The 23,340-nt window shown below is 33.1% G+C and overlaps 1 protein-coding gene across 6 annotated transcripts; it reads right to left on the bottom strand.

Moving 5' to 3' along the window:
- Nucleotides 1-1,346: 1,346 nt before the first annotated feature.
- LOC141450040 (uncharacterized) lies at nucleotides 1,347-23,053 on the bottom strand. 6 transcript variants are annotated; one of them, XM_074120043.1, is made up of 11 exons: nucleotides 22,471-23,053; nucleotides 20,161-20,600; nucleotides 19,016-19,148; nucleotides 18,753-18,898; nucleotides 17,380-17,532; nucleotides 8,907-9,239; nucleotides 7,275-7,621; nucleotides 2,844-2,909; nucleotides 2,585-2,766; nucleotides 2,298-2,488; nucleotides 1,347-2,104 (listed from the first exon to the last, which is right to left on the bottom strand). In XM_074120043.1, the coding sequence occupies exons 6-11, from the start codon at nucleotides 9,221-9,223 to the stop codon at nucleotides 1,786-1,788; spliced, it is 1,422 nt and encodes a 473-aa protein (XP_073976144.1). In that variant the 5' UTR covers nucleotides 9,224-9,239; nucleotides 17,380-17,532; nucleotides 18,753-18,898; nucleotides 19,016-19,148; nucleotides 20,161-20,600; nucleotides 22,471-23,053; the 3' UTR covers nucleotides 1,347-1,785. The 6 variants fall into 6 exon arrangements, with proteins under 6 accessions (XP_073976144.1, XP_073976146.1, XP_073976145.1 ...); XM_074120045.1 differs by having other exon boundaries at nucleotides 18,753-18,883; nucleotides 20,161-23,053; XM_074120044.1 differs by having other exon boundaries at nucleotides 19,060-19,148; nucleotides 20,161-23,053.
- Nucleotides 23,054-23,340: the final 287 nt, after the last annotated feature.

The raw sequence follows: 23,340 nt of genomic DNA, 5'->3' as shown, positions 1-23,340 counted from the left end.
TCCGCCAGGGCCAGACAATACAAAAACTTTTATCCATGCATGAAAGATAGATTTTCTTCCAGATGATTCTATAAAAGAAACTTTGGGAGTACAACTTGATTCATTCGTTGAGACTTACTCTGGAATATCCCATAATTTCAAGCAGGTTTTCCTAAATTATTAGTATTTTGTTAGGAACTTAAATTGGCCTGAAGGTAGACTTATCGCAAAAGGAGCAAAACTTGTAAAAAAGCTTGGAATAAACAAAATTCAGATATAATTATTCTCGTAGTTTTTGGGCATTAGATTTATGCAATCGCGACAATAAAGTGCAACTTGTATGCAGCAGTAATATACATATTAAAACATTTTCTACTGTAGCTGCCACTCCATTAATAAAAAAGTTCAGCAGGCTGGTATTAATTATATCTCACTTTTTTAAAAATCTTTTACTGTAATTTACCACTGCAACAAGCAAATATGGTATAAGAAAAAAGAAATAGAAGAGATCATGAGTGGATAAGGCACCCAGAGGTGCCACTCCAGTAACGTGCTCTTGCTCTCACGATAAGAGAAGATCACCATCTTCTCTTCAATCTCCTTAGATTTTTTTTTTAAGCGTCAGATTTGAAAATTCATTCTGATTTTGGTAAATACGTAGTTTTATGATTCGATCAAGGGAGAACTTTTGGCATTTTGTTTTATAAAATTTAAAATAGTAACGTCTACTAATTTTGTAAGAAATGCCAAAGAAAATGTTGCTCACATTCTAGGACTCAGATTGCCCTGATAGAATAAAAAAGCTGAAGAAATGGAAATGCCGTTAGCGCCTAAGCTGAAGATGAAATAATACAAAAGTTTTAAATATTTTTAGAAGAATCCCTTAATATTGACAACCCTTTTTATTAAAACTGTCCGGTAGGACAGTTGTATAAGGGTTGACCATCAAAAACTGCACGAAAAAGCGTAACGTTGAAAAACACCCAACTTTGATAATTTATTTCTCTTTTTCTATAAAAGATAAAATTCCCAAATTTTCTTTAAAATATACAGCAAATCCTTCTTTATGACTGTAATTTTTTGCAACAACTCAGATCTAATAGATTTCGAGAAATACGTTGCTGAAAATAGGCCAAAACAGCATTTTCAGAAAATGTTCTTGTTCTTGTTGTTGTTCTTGTTGTTGTTGTTACCTTTTTTGTAAACAACGTAGCGCCTAAACGCGTGAACCGATTTTCATGATATTGAATAAGGTTCCATTGTGGTCCACATAATACTCGTAAATGACAGTTCCATAAATTTAGGCAATAATTAAATGCTGGCTTATATTAAGTTATCATGGGATAGGTTCCCCGTATAACTTTGAACAAAATAATAAAATTAATTTATTTAAAAAAATATTTACATTAAATAAATAAATAAAATATTTAACAAAACATACATTTTTTATTTTTACCTGGAATGCAACATAAATCATTTGTATAATCCCATTAGTGATATGGCAGTGCTAGACATTCCACAGAAAATTAACATCATTCTAGATAAACTCAAAAACCTCATCAATTCTAATAATTCATTAACATTCTACTTTGTAGGAATGTAAATGTAAACAAGCTTTTAAATATTCTTCTTTAAAGACAATACTTCTTATCACAAGATAAAGAGAGAGGAAATATACTAATTAAATTATATTCTGAAACCGAAGAAATATTTATCATTTTATGGAAGAAATTACACCGGTAAAAGGTCATCAACCAGTCACTTTCTCAAAAAAAAAGAACTCTGGTTCAAGCTGCTGTTGACTGATCATATTCTACGCTCTCGATAAAACGGCGGTTCTGCTGTGGTTTGTCTAGTAGTTATTGCTGGACGTTGTTCACATTTTCCAGAAGCCCATTTACCTCTTGCTTTTCTCGACCGACCTCTACTTCTGTCTGGTACAATCCATTGGCCAATTGGGCATGGTCCACGAGTGTACAATTTCTGACAAGTACCATCTTCCCAGAGAACAGTCCATCGCCCTTTGCAGCCTTTTTCCTCTTCTTCAACCTCTTCTAATTGCCTACTTTCTGGACATTTTCCTTTTTCAGTTGGTCGTACCCCTCTAGCTACTTTGAACACTGATCTAAACAAAAAAAAAAAAAAAATTACAGAGAAGTCTCATTAACAAGTGGTTTTTCAGTAATGCTTAAGATAGTTGAGTTATTATATCTAGAGCAACTACTTTAGAAAGAATTTAACCCTTAATTGTTGAAAACTTTACTGGTTTTTGTACAAAAATTCTTCGTAAAAGGCAACAGCTTCTTTTGTTATTTTACCTGTTATCGTTCGTATAGGTGAGACAAGCACATACACCAAGGTAAGACAGAGGTTCTTCTGTACTGGGTATAACACCCTGACCTTTAGGACAAGGTCCTTGAGTCCCAACTTTATGACAACCCTTACCACCAGGAAAATATAAATGACCTACTGGGCATGGTAATGGAGCACACTCTAATTTCCTGTCATCCTGGAAAGTTTTAAATGATAATTACTTATCTAAGAGTTGTTAGTAAAAAATAACTAAATCGATAAAATATTTATCTAAATGAATACAAAACGCAACCTCATTAAATGAAAGTTGAAATATATTTCCAGGCGGACATGGACCTCTGGTAAATGGTGGATAACATGCACCGTCTTCCCATAAATAGTATCCTTCTCGACAAATGCAAGTTCCTTCTTCACCACCTCCTGTCTTATTTTTGGCTACGAACTTATGTCCTGGCATACAAGGTCCAGTGGTACCTGAAATTATTATTATTAAAAAAATAATCCTAATGTGTACATTAAATCTAGGTTATTATTTGTTTCATGCTGATTACCTAGTCCTTGATTAGGAGAAATATTGAATGGATTGAATTGGCTCTGATTTAGTTTAAGTACAATTCCTTAAAAGCAATTCAATTTTAATAAAATACAAGTAAAAATGACGCATTATTTTTTTGGAAAAAATTATTATTCAGAAGAAACTATTGTCCAATTAAAGCATACAAAAAATAAGATTTAAATCAGAACTAAGTTTCTCCATATTCTACAATTTGAAACCAAAACCGACCGAACGCTTTTAACTTTAGGTAAGTTTTATTTAATCATTTTAAAGTGCTAACAGAAATACGAATAGATTCAAGTTTAAATGACACTAAATGGAACAGTTAAAGTACACTAAAAGTCAGGTGAAGAAAAGTGGTCAATAATATTCAATATTGGATTTTTGTTTTTGTCTCTTTTTGATTTTAATTTATCAAGAATGCTCATTTAATTTTATTAATGTAACACACTTGTAAATGTTTTATAAATATCACTCAGTTTGAATAAAGCTGCAGCTTAAATGGCAAATAAATAAATCATAAATATATTGGATTACATTTATAGACAGTTCCTTAAATGTTCAAATATAGGTATTTCTGAATTAATATCTTTTTTGCCTCTTCTTCATTTTCTACGCCAATAACAGATTAGATTTTAGATTCATATTTTGCTTTTTTATAAGGGACAGCTTTTAGAATTTTTCATTATCATCAGTTTCGAAATTTGCTAATATTTTCAGTAATTACTGAAACTAACTTGCTTATTTGTTAAATATTTCTTTTTTAATTTTTTAAAGTAATGTACACGGTGGGTTGATTTTAAAAAAACAAATGTCAATGTAATTAAATTGCTGATATGTAAGGAACGGATTTTTATGTATTTAAAAATGCCAAATATTTAATTAAAATATGCATTTATTTTCGTCAATTATGTGGAAAATATGTGATTTTCTTAAAATATTTTCTGGAATATTTAAGTAAAATGGACATTTTTTTTATGAAAATGGCATTTTGGGGGGGGGGGGCAAGTTATAATTATTTATACAAGAAAAGAACATTTTTACAATTTATAATAATTTATTAGGAACAAAATAATTTGTTTTTACAAGTTATAATGATTTATTCAACAAAGAACATTTTTACTATTTATTAAAACTGTCCGGTAGGACAGTTGTATAAGGGTTGACCATCAAAAACTGCACGAAAAAGTGTAACGTTGAAAAACACCCAACTTTGACAATTTTTTTCTATTTTTCTATAAAAGATAAAATTCCCAAATTTTCTTTAAATCTTACTCCAAATTCTCCTTTATAACTATAATTTTTTTGCAACCACCCAGATCTAATAGGTTTCGAGAAAAAAGTTGCCGAAAATGAGCAAAAACGGCTTTTTCAAAAAATGTTCTTGTTCTTGTTCTTCTTCTTCTTGTTGTTCTTGTTACCTTTTTTGTAAACAACGTAGCGCCTAAACGCGTGAACCGATTTTCATGAATGAGGTGTCATTCGATTCGGAACTTTATGTAGATGTGCCTTTTGGGGGTCTCGGCCCTGTACATCGAATGGGAGAGGAGTTAGCCCCCTTTATGTAAGGCCCCCTCCAAAATTATTATTACTAATTACTCTGTAACTCTTGGCCCTATTTTGATAAAATTTGGTAGGATGATAGGGTTAGGGCTCCCCTACCTAACAATAAAGCGACGATTTGCTCTTACACTTATTAAGGGGAAGTATAGCAATCGTTTCAAATTATCGACACGTGAACCGATTTTCATGAATGAATCGAAATTTTGTACAGATTTGTACTTTAAAAGTCTCGACGCTATGCCTCATAAGGAGGGGAGTTTGCCCCACCCAAATAAGGCCCTTTCTAAAACTATTATTACCAATATTTCTACAAAGCTTAACCCGATTTTGATAAAATTTAGCACGAAGAAGTGATTAAAGCTCCTCTACGTGGCTGTGAAGTGCCATCATGCTCTTACACCTACTAAGAGGAAGTACTGCAATCGTTAAAATTATCAATGAGTGAACCGATTTACATCAATGAATTGTCGTTCGATTCAAAATCTTTGCCTTTTAGAAAGAAGTACTGTAATCGCAGTTTATTTTTCTTGCTCCTCTTAAAAGGAAGTACTGAAATCGCAGTTTAATTTTGCTATTTACGTACAAATACCTTCCTATTTTATATAAAAAGGCTTTCTCAAAAAAATTGTTATTGAGGATGGTTTGGGGACCGCAACTATAACCATTCTTTAAAAAGATCTCTCCAGTGGTAGTTACGGTTCCGATTTAACACCTTATCAGGTTATAATGATAGAATAGCTTATTCCAAATTTTAAAAAAATCCAATCTGTAAAGCAGATATGTAACTTTGCTAATAGACAAAAAGGAAAATCTGTCCAAAAGGTACAAAAATCTCCTTAACAAAAACTTACAGTTTAAAAAGTTAAGTATAAGGGTTGATTAAACGCCAAAAGGTACACAAATCAGCAAGTACCCAACATTTCATTAATACTTCATTGATATTATTAAAGTAATTTTACCGCATTAATTTTCATTAATATTTTTTAAGAATTTATTAGATGTCACATACCCTTATGCTGGCCAGTTCATTCATAATAGTTATAATTGTGATAAAATGTATATTATATCTTCGTATAAATAGGTACTTTATTTTAACTCTATTCCAAATTATTCTTCTGATTCTGAAGTTGTCACATATACATGCATGTTAAATTAGAAAAAGACAAATTTAGAGCCGGCTACTGTTTAAATTTGAATCACGGAGGATTTAAAGCAATATTTCAGTCTTGAATTCGTCTTACCGAAATATTCGTGAGGACAAATAACACACAGTTAATAACAAGTAGATTATTCAACAACAATTATTCATTTCTCAATTGTAATTTAATTTAGTTCCCCTAATTTTACTTATGGTAAAATACTGGAATAATTAGCTGTCCTAAAAATATGCATATCTTATTTATTTTATATTACATATACACAACATTGTGGGAAGAACACCTAGATGGAGAATGTAATTGAAGAAAACTATATTATTTACGATAAAGCCAGATTGACTACTTCATAAAATAACAATTACTTTATCGAAGAATGAACTTAAACCGACGATTTTTATTTAAAAATAAAAATAAATAAAATCATTGATGTAAGTTGGTGTAAGCAATTTTTAAAAAAGTTTATGAATTTTTTAGCCTCATATTTTTTTATTTTTTATAACGTTTTCTTTTTCACCAGTGATTAATAGTTTGATTATTATAGATAAATAGATATTACAGTCAATCTAAGTTAAATGGTGTGCTACTTGAACAAATATTTTGTAGATGAAAATGGCCAGCATAAGGGTATGCAATTTTGAAAACTTCACTCTTCGAAATTGTTTGCAACCACATGAAATTTCAAATGTTGGAACGTAAAGTGACGACGATCTGGGCGTAAGATGGACTTGTAACGACTAAAAGATCGTTCAACATCTACAGATGTTATAGATGTCTTGCTGAAAGAAGTTATCCCAATATAGGTCTCTAAGAATCCTTTGAAATGAGGATTTTTAAGTTTGTGGAAAGGGACATCTGCTCTAACCAAAGCCCGACACAGATCTGTACTCAGACAGAGTAGACTTACTTGATGATGGAGATGTAAGGAAGGCTTGATAGGACGTCCTCTCTTTCTTTCTGTTTTTATTCTCTATGTGCGATCCGGTGGCAATATGTTGGGTGACTTGGGAATGTTGAGAGCAAGAAACGCGCTTGTCACAAACTGTGCAGCACAAAATGTCTCCATCACTTCGAAAAAGTTCTGCTGGAAACTTGCGAAGATATTTAGCAACCAGTTGTTTGTTTGAGGCCGATGTTCGTAGCATTTCACCCAAAAAAGAATACACTAAGTGACCGAACGAAATGAATTGGACACTTCAACGAACGAGCTGAAAGAACAGACAACGTCAGACAACTTCAAAGAACTAACAAGTGCCCGTCACTGTTTAGCAGCGTTCTGTGTAAATTACAATAACCATTGTACCCACTGTGATTCACAGCCCTACAGTCTGTGGTTCACAGTTCCTGTCAACCACCTCCCAATTATGAAAATATGCCCAAAATGAAAAATATGAAAAAATATGTACATATTTTGATTAAATATGTAGAAATATTTATTTATTTTAATCAAATATGTATAAATATGCGATAACATCCAAATATGTGGAAATATGTGAAATAAAAGTAGACTCAAACGGCTTAAAAAGTGTCAGTATGAATACTTCTAGTTGAAAAACGTCTGTAAATTGCCTAGAAAAAAATATGTAAATACATACGAATCCGTTCCCTACGTGATATGTCTTATTAAACAGCACGGGTTAATTGTTAGCACTCTTATTTTCTCCCACACAACATCTATATATAATATACATATATGTATGTGTTCTTACCTAATGGGTAGCAACGGCCATCAAGAGGATTATAATTTGGTAGTTCATGGGTACAAGCACAAATTGGCCCATCACTTGTCGGCAGAAATAGTTGTCCTTTTGCACACGGTCCTCTGGTATAGTGTTCATGACAAGTTCTAGTTTCTGCGGAATACTGTGCACTGAGTGTATTATTATCACAATGACATAAACCTAAACCATGGTGTGAGACTAGCAGAAGTCCTTGTGGACAAGGTCCTTTAGTTCCTGTTGGATAGCATTGTTCATCACGTCCCCACCAAGCTTTGCCGGCACCACATTCTTCTACTTTGAGACAAGCACCCCATCGGCTAGTATCGGCATGTCCACTGAACAATAATGATCAGTCTCAAAAGCACAATAAAATTGTAGAGATAAAATCATTAATGGTATTATCGTTTACACACTATTGCAATAACAATGTCACATAATATCTGCTAAAGTTTACCATGTTCCAATTATTAATAAATCCAATTATTTCAGGTTAATGACAATTATGAATCATTTATTTAACCTTGTCCTCTTTAAAGTATTGCAGTAACTAAATACTGCTGTCGTTAATCATAAATATTCATTAAGAATATTATTAGATTCTTTATTTATATTGAAAGATTTTTTTTGTTCAGATTTAAATATATTTTTTTGTTTTTGTTAATATTATCAAGCCTTACTAATGCAGTAGACCTTTCAGTTAGACCTTCTTATATGGAACTGGATTCTCATTGCACAGCTTTTGGAAGAATTATTGAATATTTCAAACATCTTTCGTTTGTAAAAATTGCATTTTTGAAATGTAGATTGGTGAAAACATTTGAAACAAAATTACAATTAAGACAACTGGCAGTCTTTTGAAAAATATTATTGCTTTTCCTTTAATATGGTTTAAACTGGATATTTGGAAGCTCAAAGATTTTAGAAAGCAATGCCCAAAATATAACAACAAAAATAATAAAATTTAAATTTAGGTTTTTACATGAAATTTAGATTATTATGCAAGATTATTTACATAAAACCCGCTCCTAGCGGCCAAGAGAAGTTCCCCGAAGTCTTTTTGTATTATTTTGCAATAGTGTAACAAGGGTGTGGACTGCATGTAATGCAAAAGGATCATATTTGATTTCTTAGCCCATCTTCTTCAGTAGAGTGCTCCAGTCTAAGTTGTCTTAGACTAGTTGCAACTTAGCCATAGAGAGTGACTAGCAGACCTGCTGGACTAAGTACTTTGGTTTGCAAAGCATTACCCATTGTCTTTTGTAAGTCAAAATATTGAACATCACCCCATTATTACTTTCACTCTTCTAAATCAGTGCTATTTTAGTCATACCACTTTAGTTTCATCTCAGACAGCGAATGGATTTTGAAGTCTGTAGTAATACAATATCTAAGAATAGCATGCCCGTCGTTTTAGAATTATTAATGTTCGTACAGATTTTCCAACAGAAATAAGGATGTGAATTTGGTGCTTTAGCTTACTATGTGATGCTTCTTAGTCCAGAAAGTGCCGATAAGATTGCAACATTGCACAGTGTGCAATAAATATTTCAATGCGAATATTTCATTAGAAAAATAAGAACTATTATAGAAAATATGCAAATTTATAAAACAAAAACTTACTTCTTTGCCTCTCGAAGCACTGGAGCAAAATATTCACTATTACGGCATGGCCCTTGCTCAAAAAGACGATAGCAAATTGCATCTCTAGGACTTTGAGCTGTCCCAGGTGGACATCGACACTGTGGAGGTGCTCCCGGTCCATGGCCGGGCACTAGTTCCATGCTTTGCGGGCACGGCCCTTGCCTGAATAGGCGATAACATTTTCCATCTTCTGGCCAGAATATCAATTCCCAACCACCAGGTTCTTGAGCACAAGGATTCTGACGTGGATCAGACCAAAGGGGTATCTCTGTCATTATTACTCTCGAAATGACCATACTTCCTAAAATGTACCTTAAAAAGAAAAACAAAAAAAATTATGTATGTGTTACTATCAAGAGTGTAATTGATAAGTACAAATAAATTTTCAAAAAAAGAGGTAATAAATATCTCATACATATGAGACTTGCTTCGTCGTGAAACCTACGAGAGAATTCCGAGCAACCATTTTGGATGATGGTTCCAGTGCATTCAGTCTCAGTTACTGCGTAATTAATGTTTAGAAAATTGGGGAGCTTTTAATTGACAGGAGACTGATTACCTGTGGGATTGACAGTTGAAATATGATAGGGTCGTGTTGAATTTTTAAATCTTGACAGCCTAAAACTAAACAAATATCTGTGTAAGATTACTATTTTTCTTTTGTGATATTTGTTTTTCCAATTTCGCGGTTAGATATAGCCGTCAGTTTACACAAAACGCTTTACACCTTTTGCAATTTTGTTCTAATCGTCTCAAATATATTGACGTTTGATTGTGAAATCTTTATTGTTAGCTTTCTCTTTGGAAAATGAACAAACATGGTAAACTGTTTAATACCAAGTTCCACATTAGTGCTAAGAGGTCTTATATTTTCCAATATACCTGTACATAAAAAAAAATGACGTTCACCTGATAGTCAACGGTTAAAACCGTTTTTCATCTTCAAGACGTTAAGAGCCCAGAGGGGGTAATCTAAATTCAATATAGTTACTTTATTATTTTAAATGGAAACGTCAAATTTTGTAATTTATCTGAGAATTAATTTTTTTCATGAAAAATTGACCCATGACCATGAAAATCAGACACTAGTCTACTAAGCTTCACAGATATGATTTTTTTAAAAAGTTTTGTTGAGAACAAATCGAAACGATACAAATGAGTAAACTTTGAATTAATAAGCATTCAAAAGGCATGCACAAAAATAAATAATTTTACCAATATGTTTATTCAAAGAAATAAACAGTACGGAATGTACAGAAAATTCCCAAAGATTATTTAATTAGTGTAGGTTGATAATAATAATAATAATAATAATAATAATAATAAACACCAAGCGGACGTAAACAGTGTGCTAAATGACCCTAACAAATACTTAGAACGAAATGTAGCACATATTTCCGGGAAAGCTTTCATCCGTTTTACATTTCAAAATAATAATAACAGCCATTGTTTGAGTAAATAGCAGTCAAAACATTAATATAATTAAGGTTATAGGTTGAAAGATGCAGCTGTGGAAACACGTCTTTAATAAGAATTATAATTAAACATTGGAGACTGCTTTCTGAGTTTATAAATTATTTTTTCACGTTTATTTTCACAGAATTTCAGCGCGTTTTCTTTCTTTTAAAAAATTCAACTAGACTAATTAATAAATATTATTAATTATCAATATCTGTTCTTGAACCAAGGATGGTATTAAACATTTATTTTCTTAAGATTTATTAAAGAAGCTCCATAGCTTTCACGTTAATTTAAGTGATCTCATTGAGAAGCGGTTAGAACTGCGAAGAAGTCTGATAATTCTCTAACCAGCGAAGATAATTTCACAAAATTTTGCTGATCATCTGAACACTAAATTAAGAAAAAAAATTATTGTTGATGATAAAATAACTTGTCTCATAAGTTTTGCAAAAACTGTGTCAGCTATGTAAAGCATTGAATCGTCATTTTCGTACCCAAGAAGAACATTCTTGTAACCAATCTTACAGATCTGAACCTCTCTTCTACAAGCATTTCTTGGCCAGCTGGACTGATGCGAAGTGATGAAGAATGTTCCATACGTATTTAATAATGAACCCAGTTTTTCAAATGGAGAGATCACTTTTATCAGAATAGCTCTGGATTTGTCTCAGAACTAGCTTGCTTCCGATTATCAAGGAAGCTGAAAATGGGAAAGGCTAGCACATCAAACTAATGGAAACAGTCCCTCTACAGAGTTAAGGTTGTTTATCCTAAGTAGCTAAATTTAAAGTAATGAACAGGAACAAGAAAGGAGGCGAAATCGTCATCAACTGTTGATAAGTGGTTGCTCTACGAGTAACTTTTTCAATAATTCTTTAATTTTGTTAGAAGAAAGAGGTATAATTTTTTAAAGAGGGGAAGGTTTACAGTTTTTAATAAACTAAATTATCAGTTTAGGTTAAAAAAGGCTCACCAAAGATAATATTGAAACAGTTAAATAAAAACTTCGCAGATGAAAGAGAGAGAGATAAAATGAAATAACGAATAGGGAATCTCCACCGTTACGTTGCATCCGGCTTTGTGCATAAAAGCATATTGATCAAATAGGTCAATACAATGACGTTCCTTTTGTGTAGATACTGTGGTGTGGCGAGTGTTCACTTCCTCATGTGTAACTGAGATTTTATTATCTTTTTTAAAAATAAATTAAAAAAAAAGATTCACCATTATAAATTATCTTTATTTTTTTAAATAGTTTTCATTTTTTTTTTTTACTTCCTCATACTGTACGAGTCTTAGTCCAAGATACTTAAAAAATCTCAGAAACTTAGATGGTACTAAGGAGGATACATCCTCTACCAGTACCTGATGACTTCCTAGGGTTTACATTTTAAAAAAAAATAATGGCACCGCAGTCAAGAACAGAAAATCACAGATAATTAAATCAAACTCTGCTAATGTCAATGTATCTTTTATCAGTGGCACCCGGAGCTTTTGGCGCAGTGTTCTTACCCAGACAGCGAGCTGTAGGAAGCGAAAACTGGATGCAAACCCAGAATCATCGCGAGAAAACCCAGTATGTTAATCGCTGAGATATTCCCTTCACTTAATATTATTTATTTACCTATCTCTAAAATAAGATTTACGAATGTTAAATAAGTTTCTCAACGTTCAAATCAATTTCCACGAAGACTACTTCAGATGATGTCTTTAAAAATAGTACATTAACTATACATAGAAAGTCTATAACCATAACAACCTATTCTTTTTACCTGAAATTCTTTTTTATGAAAACTTTATGGAAAAATTAGAAGTTTAAGAACAGTTTTAAGAGAAAACCGTTTAAATGTTTACAACAAGTATATTTTTTCCAAAGCATTCAGTGTTATTGTACAATAAATAAATATTTATTTAAAAGAAATGCCGGTTTCACTCTCTAATATTTATGAAATCATTCGCTTTCACTAAAACTGTTTATTGTCTTAAAGTAATGATTGTCTCATTTTCTTCCTTTTTGCAATATTATCTTTAGTAATTGTTTAATTTTGTATTGTTTATTTACTATTTTTGAATACTATCTTGCGCATCTTTGTTCAACAAACATTATATTTGTCCATCTTTCAATAGCTTTTATGTTTAATTACGTTAAAATTAAAGTAAAAAAATTGTTTCAGATAATTTAAATAGCTAAAAACTATTTTTAATTGTTTAGCTGCATAAATAATACAATTGGAGAAGATAATCATTTAAAGTGAATTACACTAAGTACGAATAAGTATTTTTTTTAAAAATCGTTTAACATAAAAGAAAAAAGTTTGATGCTAATTAATTTATAAAAGATTGACAAACAATAAAACAACTTGATTTAGACAAAGAGGAAACGCTATTTTTTAAAAAAGGAAATGTGTACTTTCATTTATTTACAAGTCCGAGTGAGGTGAGATGTCTCTATCAAAAATCATGTCTAGTTTATACTTCATAGGATAAAAAATACTTTAAAAGAATCATTTAAGCCAAGTAAAAAACAAAAACCAGAATTTTGTAAAAGAATATAACACTTTAAAGATGAATGTAAAAAAAAAAGACGTTCATGAATACGAGTAATTTTAGAACATTCAAATATGACGTTTCTTTACAATTGTGACGTTTTTTTCTCCATTATTCTTTCTTACAAAGTGATGTGTTAGCCAAAATTAGAAAGGATCTTTAAAAGTATATTTTTATTTTATTTGGAGCGCTGAGCCCTGATAAAGTTTCTAGATTCTTCTGTAAAGAACAGGAAAACTTCTATGAAGTGTCACCGCTAAGGAGTCTCCAACGCAAATCGTTTTCAATTTGCTGATAAAATTACATTTGGAAACTATTTTTGGAAATTATTAAAATTTCAATCTCTGATTATATTGCAACTAATGTATTCCAATCTGATAAATTTCATTTCCCAACAGACTGTAGCGCAAACTTGAAACTTACATGTATAAAAAACAAAACACACCAATGCAGCAGAAAGGTACGACTCTGTGTAATCGAAATTGGCGAACGATCTTAATGGATGGAAAAATGAAAGAACATCGTGAGGGTTTTCTATTAAAGTTTCTTCTTTAGTAGTGTGGACAAAATAAATACATGAACTAAAAGAAGACAATGACTAAAAGGAAGGATTTTACTTCGGCAAAAGCATGGACAGCTCAGAAGAGTGTCCAGATGGAAGATGTTTAAGAGGTCCATTATAAAATTAAAGATAGGTTCTTCTGGTTTTCATGATTGCCACGTAAAAAGCTATTTTTAAATTTCCAACATACTTCTTTGGTCCTGAAACAGAGGTTGCCCTAATGAATTACGAGGGTCGTTTGAAAAGTCCGTGTAAAGTCAGAGAGATAGCACCACTGGCGCGTATCGAGGTTATGTTTAGTTAGTAGCATCTCTTGGAAGAACACACACCAAGTTTCAGCCAGATCGGTCTATTTCTTTGTGTTTGGCATTCGTTTGAATCGAGGAAGTCGAGTGATTTTCAAAAAAATGGACGAAAAAGAATTTCGTGTGTTGATTAAACACTACTTTATGAAAGGCAAAACGCCTCAGGAGACTAAAGAGAAGCTTGATAAACATTATGGTGACTCTGCACCTTCGATTAGAACGGTTTATAAGTGGTTTCAAAATTTTCGGAGTGGCCATATGGGCACAATTGACGCTGTACGTTCTGGACGCCCTGTTGAGGTTACTACTCCAGAGATCATTGATAAAATCCATGATATAGTGATGGATGACAGAAGAGTGAAGGTGCGTGAGATTGCTAGTGCATCTCGAATCTAGTGCTGTGGGCACATCTAGTGCTGTGGGCATCTCGAATGAACGGGTACATAATATTTTGCATCAACATTTGGACATGACAAAGCTATCCGCAAGATGGGTGCCGCGATAGCTCACGCTTGACCAAAAACGAAATCGTGTGAAGTGTTGCAAGGACGGTTTGCAGCTGTTCCAGAAGAATCCGCAGGACTTTAAGCGTCGTTTCGTCGCTGTGGATGAAACATGGATACATCACTTCACTCCTGAGACCAAAGAACAATCTAAACAATGGGTTACCAAGGGGGAATCTGCGCCAAAAAAGGCGAAGACCGTTCCTTCGGCCGGAAAGATTATGGCGACTGTCTTTTGGAATTCGCAAGGAATAATCCTCATCGACTATCTGGAAAAGGGTAAAACTATTACAGGTGCATATTATTCATCGTTATTGGACCGTTTGAAAACCGAGCTGCAAGAAAAACGCCCACGATTGGCCCACAAAAAAGTCCTTTTCCATCACGACAACGCACCAGCTCACACCTCAGCAGTTGTGGTCGCAAAATTAATGGAAATAGGGTTCCAACTCGTTTCGCATCCCCCCTATTCTCCAGACTTGGCTCCCTCGGACTACTATTTGTTCCCCAATATGAAGAAATGGCTGGCGGGAAAAAGATTTTATTCAAACGAGGAGGTGATTGCAGAAACGAATGGCTATTTTTCAGACTTGGACAAATCCTATTATTCGGAAGGGATCAACAAACTAGAGCAGCGTTGGACGAAGTGTATAAGCCTAAAAGGAGACTATGTTGAAAAATAAAAAAGGTTTACCCCAAAAAATTAAGTACTTTTTATTTTTGCACGGACTTTTCAAACGACCCTCGTAGTTAGCGACAGACTAATTAAATGTTTGAGAATCAGAGGAATTCTGGAAAAAAAAAAAAACTCAGATGGGTGCCACCGGACTTAGAAAAAAAAAAAAAAAAAGGTTTGCAAAGTGTTGATGACTGGAAGGCAATTATTTATTTTCTACATCAGTAGGTTGTAACTAAAAGATTAAACAGGTATGCTGAGTGGGAACGCTTTGGAAGCTAGATATCAACAAAAGATCGTAGTACTAAGTGTTAAAACTGTAGAGACTGAGTTGAGTAAACGCTGTTAGCAATTACCTAGATTCGTGTGCCTGAATCGCCAGTACTAGGATTTGTTTGTTAGAGGCTCCGAACAGAATGCTTGGGATACTCGAAGTTCATATTAACTTAATTAGCAAGAAGATCATAAGAGCTTTCTTGAAAGAGTATGGAATGGAAAAGTAAAGGCTCGAGTGACTGTCCTGTGATATTCAAGAACCCAACAATTGCAATAACACATATTTATCCTTGTAATTGTTTATTGATTAAAATATAGATGAAGAATTAAATTATAATTTTGTTGTATCTATTTACAAGGTTAGAGGAAAGGATTTGTGTACTTTCCAAAGCGTTTTCCTGAATGAAATGTTTACTTAAGACTGTGTTGTTGGTAGATTAACAAATTTTCTGCCTTTTAAGAAAGCAATTTCTTTTCTTGACTTGTCCCAGTTTTTCAGAACCATTGCAACAAGTCGAGGAAGCAATTTCGAAAGACTTTCTTTTATGAATTCAAACTACGATGATCCGCAGCTGTGACAGCTTGGAAAATTAACGCTGCCCAAAAGCACTAAAAAACGAGAAAGTATTGTTCTACGTTAGTACCCAAGAGTTTTTAGCCTCCAAAATGGCCTACTTACTTAGGAGCATTGCTGTTAAGGATGATTTTTCAAAGCGCTTTAGAATGACAAAAAAAAAAAAAAAATTGAACTATTACTTTTGATGAAAAGTCGATCCTGTACCACAAAAATGAAACGTTCTGGACAGTGCTTGGTCCCATACACTTTCCAAACTCAAAATCCATTAAAAACAAAAAACAAACATTGTTTTGGTATGATGGTCGACAACTGGTGTCATCTACTACTTATTTTTGAAAACTAGTGAACCAACAACGCTGAGATATTGTCAAGAAATCGCTTAAATACTCGTATACTAGAAATTCCACCAGCAGCAAGCAATAGGTCTGACAATGACAATATTCACCTAAATGATTCATAAATCACTAAACAAAAATTGAATGAGATGAAGATCACAAAGATCTGCCTCTCTGGTAAACCTTCGCCACTAAAAATGAAGCAAACAAGCATTAGTCGAACATCTTTAACCCCGAGAACACCCTTTTTTTTTTTTTTTTACAGTAATGAGATAAATCATCTTGTTTCTTGTTGGCTAAGATATTGTGATGATGGTGGTGCTTATTTCCATTAAATCATCAACATCTGAGCGTTATTGGCGCCCGGTGCACTCCGGACAGTGTTCTCTACTTACAGGCACGGTCCATCACCGGACGGTGAGCTATAAGAAGCTCTTAGGAAGGGAGCTCCTAGAATCTAAGGGCCAGCAGCTGGATTCGAACCCAGGATCTCTGCGAGGGAATTCAATACGCTTACCGCATAGCTAATCCATAGATTCTTTCTATTCCTTTCTTATTTGTTTTAAAATTGAATTTTTTCTACAATTACAGTTTTTGTTGTCTGAAAACTGAACTTTGTAATTATGAATAAATAAAATTAAAGTAATCGCTGCCAAGTACAAAAAAATAAATGCAGAACAAAGGACAAAAAAAAAAATTAAGAATTTTATTGCTTTTCATCTAAAAGTGCCCTTAAATTTGAACTATATTAAAAAAACAAAGAAGCTGTTGCAGAAGCTACAGAAAACAGTCTTCATAGACATTCAAATTTGCGAAAAATCTTAAAGATATTTGACACAAATTAGCTAGTATGATTAGCAATGAAAATTAAATAAGGCTATCTTCATATAAACTAATGCAGTTATATAAAGCTATACTTACAAATAGAATATCGACATGATTTATTTTTGGCACGATGATAACATACACAAAACTATAATAAACAGGAGCGAACTGATTGGCAAACTGAGACTAACAAACTGATAATGGCGAGTTTTGTAATTGTATACATACGACCACATACACACTCTCTCTCCTGGACAATATACACGTAGGATTGCAGTAGTTAGTCCGGCTGTATGAGTGACGCGACTGACTGTAGTAACTGTTTAATACTGTATATTGTATAAGCCCCACTTCAGTTATAAAACTTTTAACAGTATATACATACACATCTTATACTTTCTTTCCATGTCAAGGGCACTCTCACTGCTTCCTCCATCTGTTGTTGTCACTCTGTTATCGTATTCTCTTTTATAGTCTGGTCTTAATTCTTTACAATTTGTCTTTTTCTCTTTTTTCAGCTTCTTTGATGCCAGATGTTCTATAAAAATAAAAATACATAATTAATAGTAGCTTCCAGTAATTTTGATTATTAATATTTGAATATTAATTGGCAATTAAGGGAATTCTGTTGCATCATATTTGTTTTAAACTGATCAGCTTCGCTACTTTTTCCCATTAGACAGTAACGTGTTAACGGGATGCAAAGCCAATATGTTATGCGGAATTTTTAGGGTCACCCTTTCGTATACCTTTCTTGTGAGATGGTAGATAGTCTAGGATGAAAGTCAGAATGAAGGATTAGGAAGCATCAAGGACTAGAAATAAAGAAGGTAAAGGAAAAACCTGAGACCACGAACAGTGATCATCATGCGGTTCTCTTTTAGTCGCTGTTTTGCGACAAGCAGAGATTAATGTGGATGAATTCTAAATCCCAGTAGTAACACACTTGTGTATTGTCTACTTTTATAAATATTACCAGAGATTGATTCCTAGTTAAAAAGAAATCTTAGAACCATATTTTAGAAAAAAATAAAACATCTTTGACATTTTCAATCTACATTATTCGAAACAATTATCAAATCTATTTAACGTCTTGAGAACAGAATTAATGGTAAGACTCTCTCGCTGAATCAAAAGTCTAGAAGGAGTTGCGGAGCAAGCAATGGTTCAAATGGTGTGGAAAGATAGAATTGTTTCTAAGTAGTTTTAGTGAATATGTCAATTTTTATCAATAGGATAACAGCTAACACACAAAGATCACTGGAGGAATTGTGTTGAAGATGCTCAGATGTCTTAGTGAATCTTATTTATAATGAAAGTCAAATCGTTGTGAAAGATTGATAATGCGGAATCTAAGATTGGATGAGTCATACTAATAGCATTTCTAGTACCTTCTCTACCAACCATAAAATGAAGACAATAAAAAGGTAACCTACAGTAAAATTGTTGCTATTCCTACTTGATGAATTTCGACGGAAAACCTGTGAAGATGAGCCCCTCGAATCAGCCGCCAGGTCATCGCCACTGGTCAGTGCTTGGCACCCAATATCCGCCTTGCACATCGTCGCAAACTTAGGTAATAGGTATTCCAGACTTGAAACTTAACTCCATGAATCAGTCTCTTTTTATACAATGCTACTCCCTACAACTCTTCATGCACCACATGTATGAGAGCATCTAATATGGGTATTCATGGAATCCCATTTAGGATAAGTGGAAACCTTGATATTCTGAAAAAATAGCAACTCCATTACTTACTGCTGCACTATCTTGGTGAGGGCTAATGCTAGAGTTGGTTGAAATTTATTCGGGCTCCTCATTCCAAACACAGGCTACCAATTGAGGCTTACAAAAATATCTCAAATCCAGCCAGATTGTAATCTTATAATCTTGAAAAAAGAAGTCTATTGAAAAGAACAAAATTATTTAGACTCAATGATTTAAATTTCATCTCTTAAATTTGGATAACGTTGTCAACATGCTTAAAACATTGTTTGAAAAATAAAAAAAGTATAACATACATTCAAGTTAAAGTTGTAAATTATATGACAGATCTTTTTCTTACTTCATTTTTAAACTTTTATCGAATTTTAATTTGTGTCCTTGTAGACAAGAAATATTCTCCAAAAGCAGCAGTCACCTTTTCTTTAGCAGCTAAAACAAATAATAAAGAAGTCAATTCTTTTGTTTAAAAAACAGGCCTTTTATAACAGGTATTTTATTTTGAAAAAATAATTTATATGAAAAAAAATTGTAAAACCACAAACATAAGTACTGGTTTTATAGCTGAATCATGCTAATTTGGAGATTGGATATTTTAAACCATAATTTATTTTAGAAGTTGGTATCCAATCTTTCAACGAGGTAAGGTTAATTTCTCGCTTATATAAAGTATACTGTTTTCGGCAGAACTAGGCGGCTTAAGTTCTTTGCCATTTAAGATCAGATTTAAGAATTAAGCAGTTTTTTTAAATAAATTCTCTTTTGTAGTTTTTTTTTTCTAGCTAAATTCCCAAAAATTAAACCATGTTCATATCTAGTAAATAATGGCAGTCACCTCGATAATTAATTTTTTAAAAAAATTAAAGAAATAAAAAGAAGGATGTGATTTTATCTGAGAACATATCTTTGTGAATTGTAGCGTGGCCAGAAAGTAAAAGCAGAACGTTGCAACAGCTGAGAGACCCCCTTTGGTAACGGAGCTTATGTAAGTTAGATCCTTTTTTTATGTTGTAGAGTGCGCATTGGGGATTCCCCTTTGTAACAGTTTGAAACGGATATTGTATTCCATTCAACATGTACACGTTTTACACCTTGACCATTAGTGCGTATAAGTATTTATAGTTTTAAGAATACGTCACTGCGAACAGCATTCCTATCACTGAGTCACTGGATAAGAGTTATTGTGAAATGCAATATTCTTATTTTAAGCTGGGCAACAGTTTTTATCCTATTTGGGGAACAGTGCCATACAAAAAATCTTACTAATTTCACGCTTAAAAAGTGTATCTTGTGTTATACAGATGAAATTAAAAGACTGTCGAAATTATTTCATTTATAAGTATGTCATGGAATATTTTACGATGAGAAATCATATCCACTACATAAATCCACACATAGAAAATAAAAAGAACAACAACTTTAGAATAAATTCACTTTGACTTACAACTAGCAGGAGAAAGTCTTGCAAAAAGTATTTTAGTTTTCGCCTGAATCCAGTTCCAATGGATATAAAATGCAGTTTCCTATGCAGTCAGCAGTTTGTTTCTTTCTTGGGTTTCTGAAATCTGGGGATAGGACTAATTTCTTCAAAAGAAGTGATGGCACCGCTGCTGCTTGTTGAAGCTATTGCCAGAGGTGCGTTAACTTCTTGTGTGGCATTCAAATTTTCTTTCATATTGTCAGAAATGGTATAAGCATGTTCTGGAATTTTTTGCGGATCGTATGGATAAATTCCGCATGCAGAAAATACCACACTGCCATTTCCAACAGTGACTGCCCTATTCCACGCGGCGCTCAGCAAAGACCCAAATTGAAGTCTGGTGATTCTGCGTCCGGGTTGTTAAGGGCCTGCTGCCAAAAAGTTTTGTCTTTGATTTCTATTCCCTATAACATGATATTAGTTAGTTTTCCTTTTTATTTAATAGTTTCTAATGCTGGGTCAATATGGCCCGAGGTGACGGCTTATGGCACTTCACATAAGGTGACGACTCAAGGGTTAATAATATTAATGTATTATACAAAAACCATATTTCGTGTGTCAGTAATTGTTTTATATTGATTTTATATTATAAAATATATCATTATAATGTAATAATGAATGAGAATGCCACTTCAATAAGTGGCATCTTACCCCAAGCACTGGAGGAAGACGCCACATAGGTTTATTTTTGTACTAAGGCTTCAGTCATGTTATTTCAAGCTAACATTTACTCACCAAGATGTACACGACACAAATATCACGGAATTATTACGTTTAATCTAGTCAATCCGTCACCAAACCTTAAGTATCGACAACGAAATATTATAACATGGGTACTCACCAAGTTCAAAGAGTTGAATTTTCAGTTTAACGACGATTAAACTAGATATAAATAGAAATACTCACAAGCACGGTATTCACAGTTGTTTACTACACACTTTAACGTAGGAATTGCTGTCATCCAGTTGTAGATATGCAAAATCTGACGATACTTGCATCTTCCCCCCACTTACCTTATATGAACGTGAACTCAAAAACGAAATGACACAAGAAGATCAAACTTTCATATCAAAGAAGTTCCTCAAGTCCAGAAAAAACGTCACATTTCCAAACTCTGATTTCCGTTGTTTAAACATTTTTCAAAGCTTGCTTTTTACTTTTAAGTCTCTCTCGCCTCTAGCATCCGACTGACCAAAACCAAAAGTCCATTTACTCAAAAATGTAACCTTTTTCCTTCAAACCATCTAACTTATCTAACAGAGACTCTTATCCCTAACTGAACCAATATTAGGACACATCTTTTTCATCTTTATAGCATTCAAATCTTCTTGGAATTCTAAATTCAAAGATAAGCATAAAATCTAATTTATTTCGGAGATGTAAGTACATATTTAAACGCCCCCCAAAAAAATTAACTTCTAACTTCAATTTGTTTTTAACAAAAAAATATTTAACTTGGTCAATTAAATGATGTTTTGGGCCAACCTTCAGGTTAAATCACTAATGGGGTATGAGAAACTAAAAAAAACGACATATATTCAACTTAAACTTATGAACTTAAGAGAGGATAACGGAGAGAGTCTGCTACAAGATCAATAAGGACTATCACGTTAAGATTTTAAAAGATCTGCTAGATTTTGTTCTGCTTTTCCACACATATATATTTCCACAAAGCAACTGAATATTGATTTTAAAAATCATTACCTATCGCTTTCATGCAAAAGTTGAAAGTTCATATACAATATTATCATTCAAAGAAATATTCTTTCACGTGGAAAATCAAGAACTCCTTCAATATCACAGAATAAAATCGAGAGAGAGAGAGAACCGCCGTTCACCATTTCAAAGGTCTCTAGAGTGTTGTAAGATCGAAGGGGTGAATGGAAATAACATACATTTCCATAGGAAGCGAACTGGGCGTCCACACTAAACTTGATCGAATGTAAATTTAGTCACCATTTGCTGCCGTCTGAACGTTTCCCATCCCTTAATGGTACTATTTCAAAGCGACCCCAACGCACTGTTTTGGCAACGGTTAAAAAAGAAATTTATATCTAGTTTGTTGGAGAAATATAATAGTCCGCATTTTTCTTGTACTATTTTTTGCGTTTTAACTTAATTTATGTGCAGAATTATAAATTGAGTCATTTTATTATTCGTGAATAGATAAAATAAATAAATAATTCCATGCAAGTCATTATGATGTTCTCTATGGACAAGATAACATTTTTAGAATGAACATGCTGCATGCAAATATTGGCTGAAACACTTAACTTTTTTGGTCACAATTCTGAATTTCATTCGGACAACTTGCCAAACTTGTCAGGACGGATCACTCATCGGTGGCTCTGTTCTGAACGGTGATATGTTTTGCTACCTCGTTGAGGGGTATTGCGATGCATGAACTATGAGGAGATTACACTCTGGTTACAATCAGATGACTGCCTGATACGTTGCCTTCTAGATTGAGTTTTAAGTGTTTATACGCATAAGGTTTAAAATATTATTTAGTTCTGTAATTAACTGAGGTAGACCTTAGACTGTGCCAAAGAAATTATAATTTCTTTAAAAAACTAAATTTATTTATTTAATTTTTTCTTTGTTTAAAAAGGCCCGTCAACATCTGAGGTTATTGGTTTTCTAGAGCTTTTTTCAGTGCCCTGCCGATCTCCGGACAGTGTTCTCTCGTTACAAACAACACTTTTTCATCTTATGAAATGAGCTGAAAGAAGTTCTGGAAAAGAAAATCTAAGAGCTAGCAGCTGGATTTGAAACCGTGATTTCCCCGTTGGAATCCAGTATTCGCTAACCAATCAATGTCCTTCCCTTTAAAAAACTAAAGTTTTGTAACATTATTACCCTTGAAAACTTAAAAAAAGTATGAAGTTATAAAAATATATATAAAAATCAAAAAACTGATTTAATTACAAAAAAAATTATATAAAATAAAAATGTTATGTTTACTGCAAAACTTGGTTATGTTTACGATTGTAGCAACGAAAAAGAAGAAGGAAAAAAAAGGAAATACCGTATTACTGAACGTTGAACTCCCTTGCTTGCTTGGAGACCAACTCATGAGTTATGTGACAGAGAAGTGAGTATCACATGCACAGGGAAGAGAGAGAGGAAACTAGAAGGCAGTTA

The sequence above is a fragment of the Rhodnius prolixus genome, unplaced genomic scaffold, assembly GCF_049639745.1.
Source record: "Rhodnius prolixus isolate KJV_2025 unplaced genomic scaffold, Rpr scaffold_2, whole genome shotgun sequence".
Lineage (NCBI taxonomy): Eukaryota > Metazoa > Arthropoda > Insecta > Hemiptera > Reduviidae > Rhodnius > Rhodnius prolixus.
The sequence above is the reverse complement of the archived record's forward strand: the minus strand, read 5'-3'. Positions and strand labels throughout refer to the sequence as shown.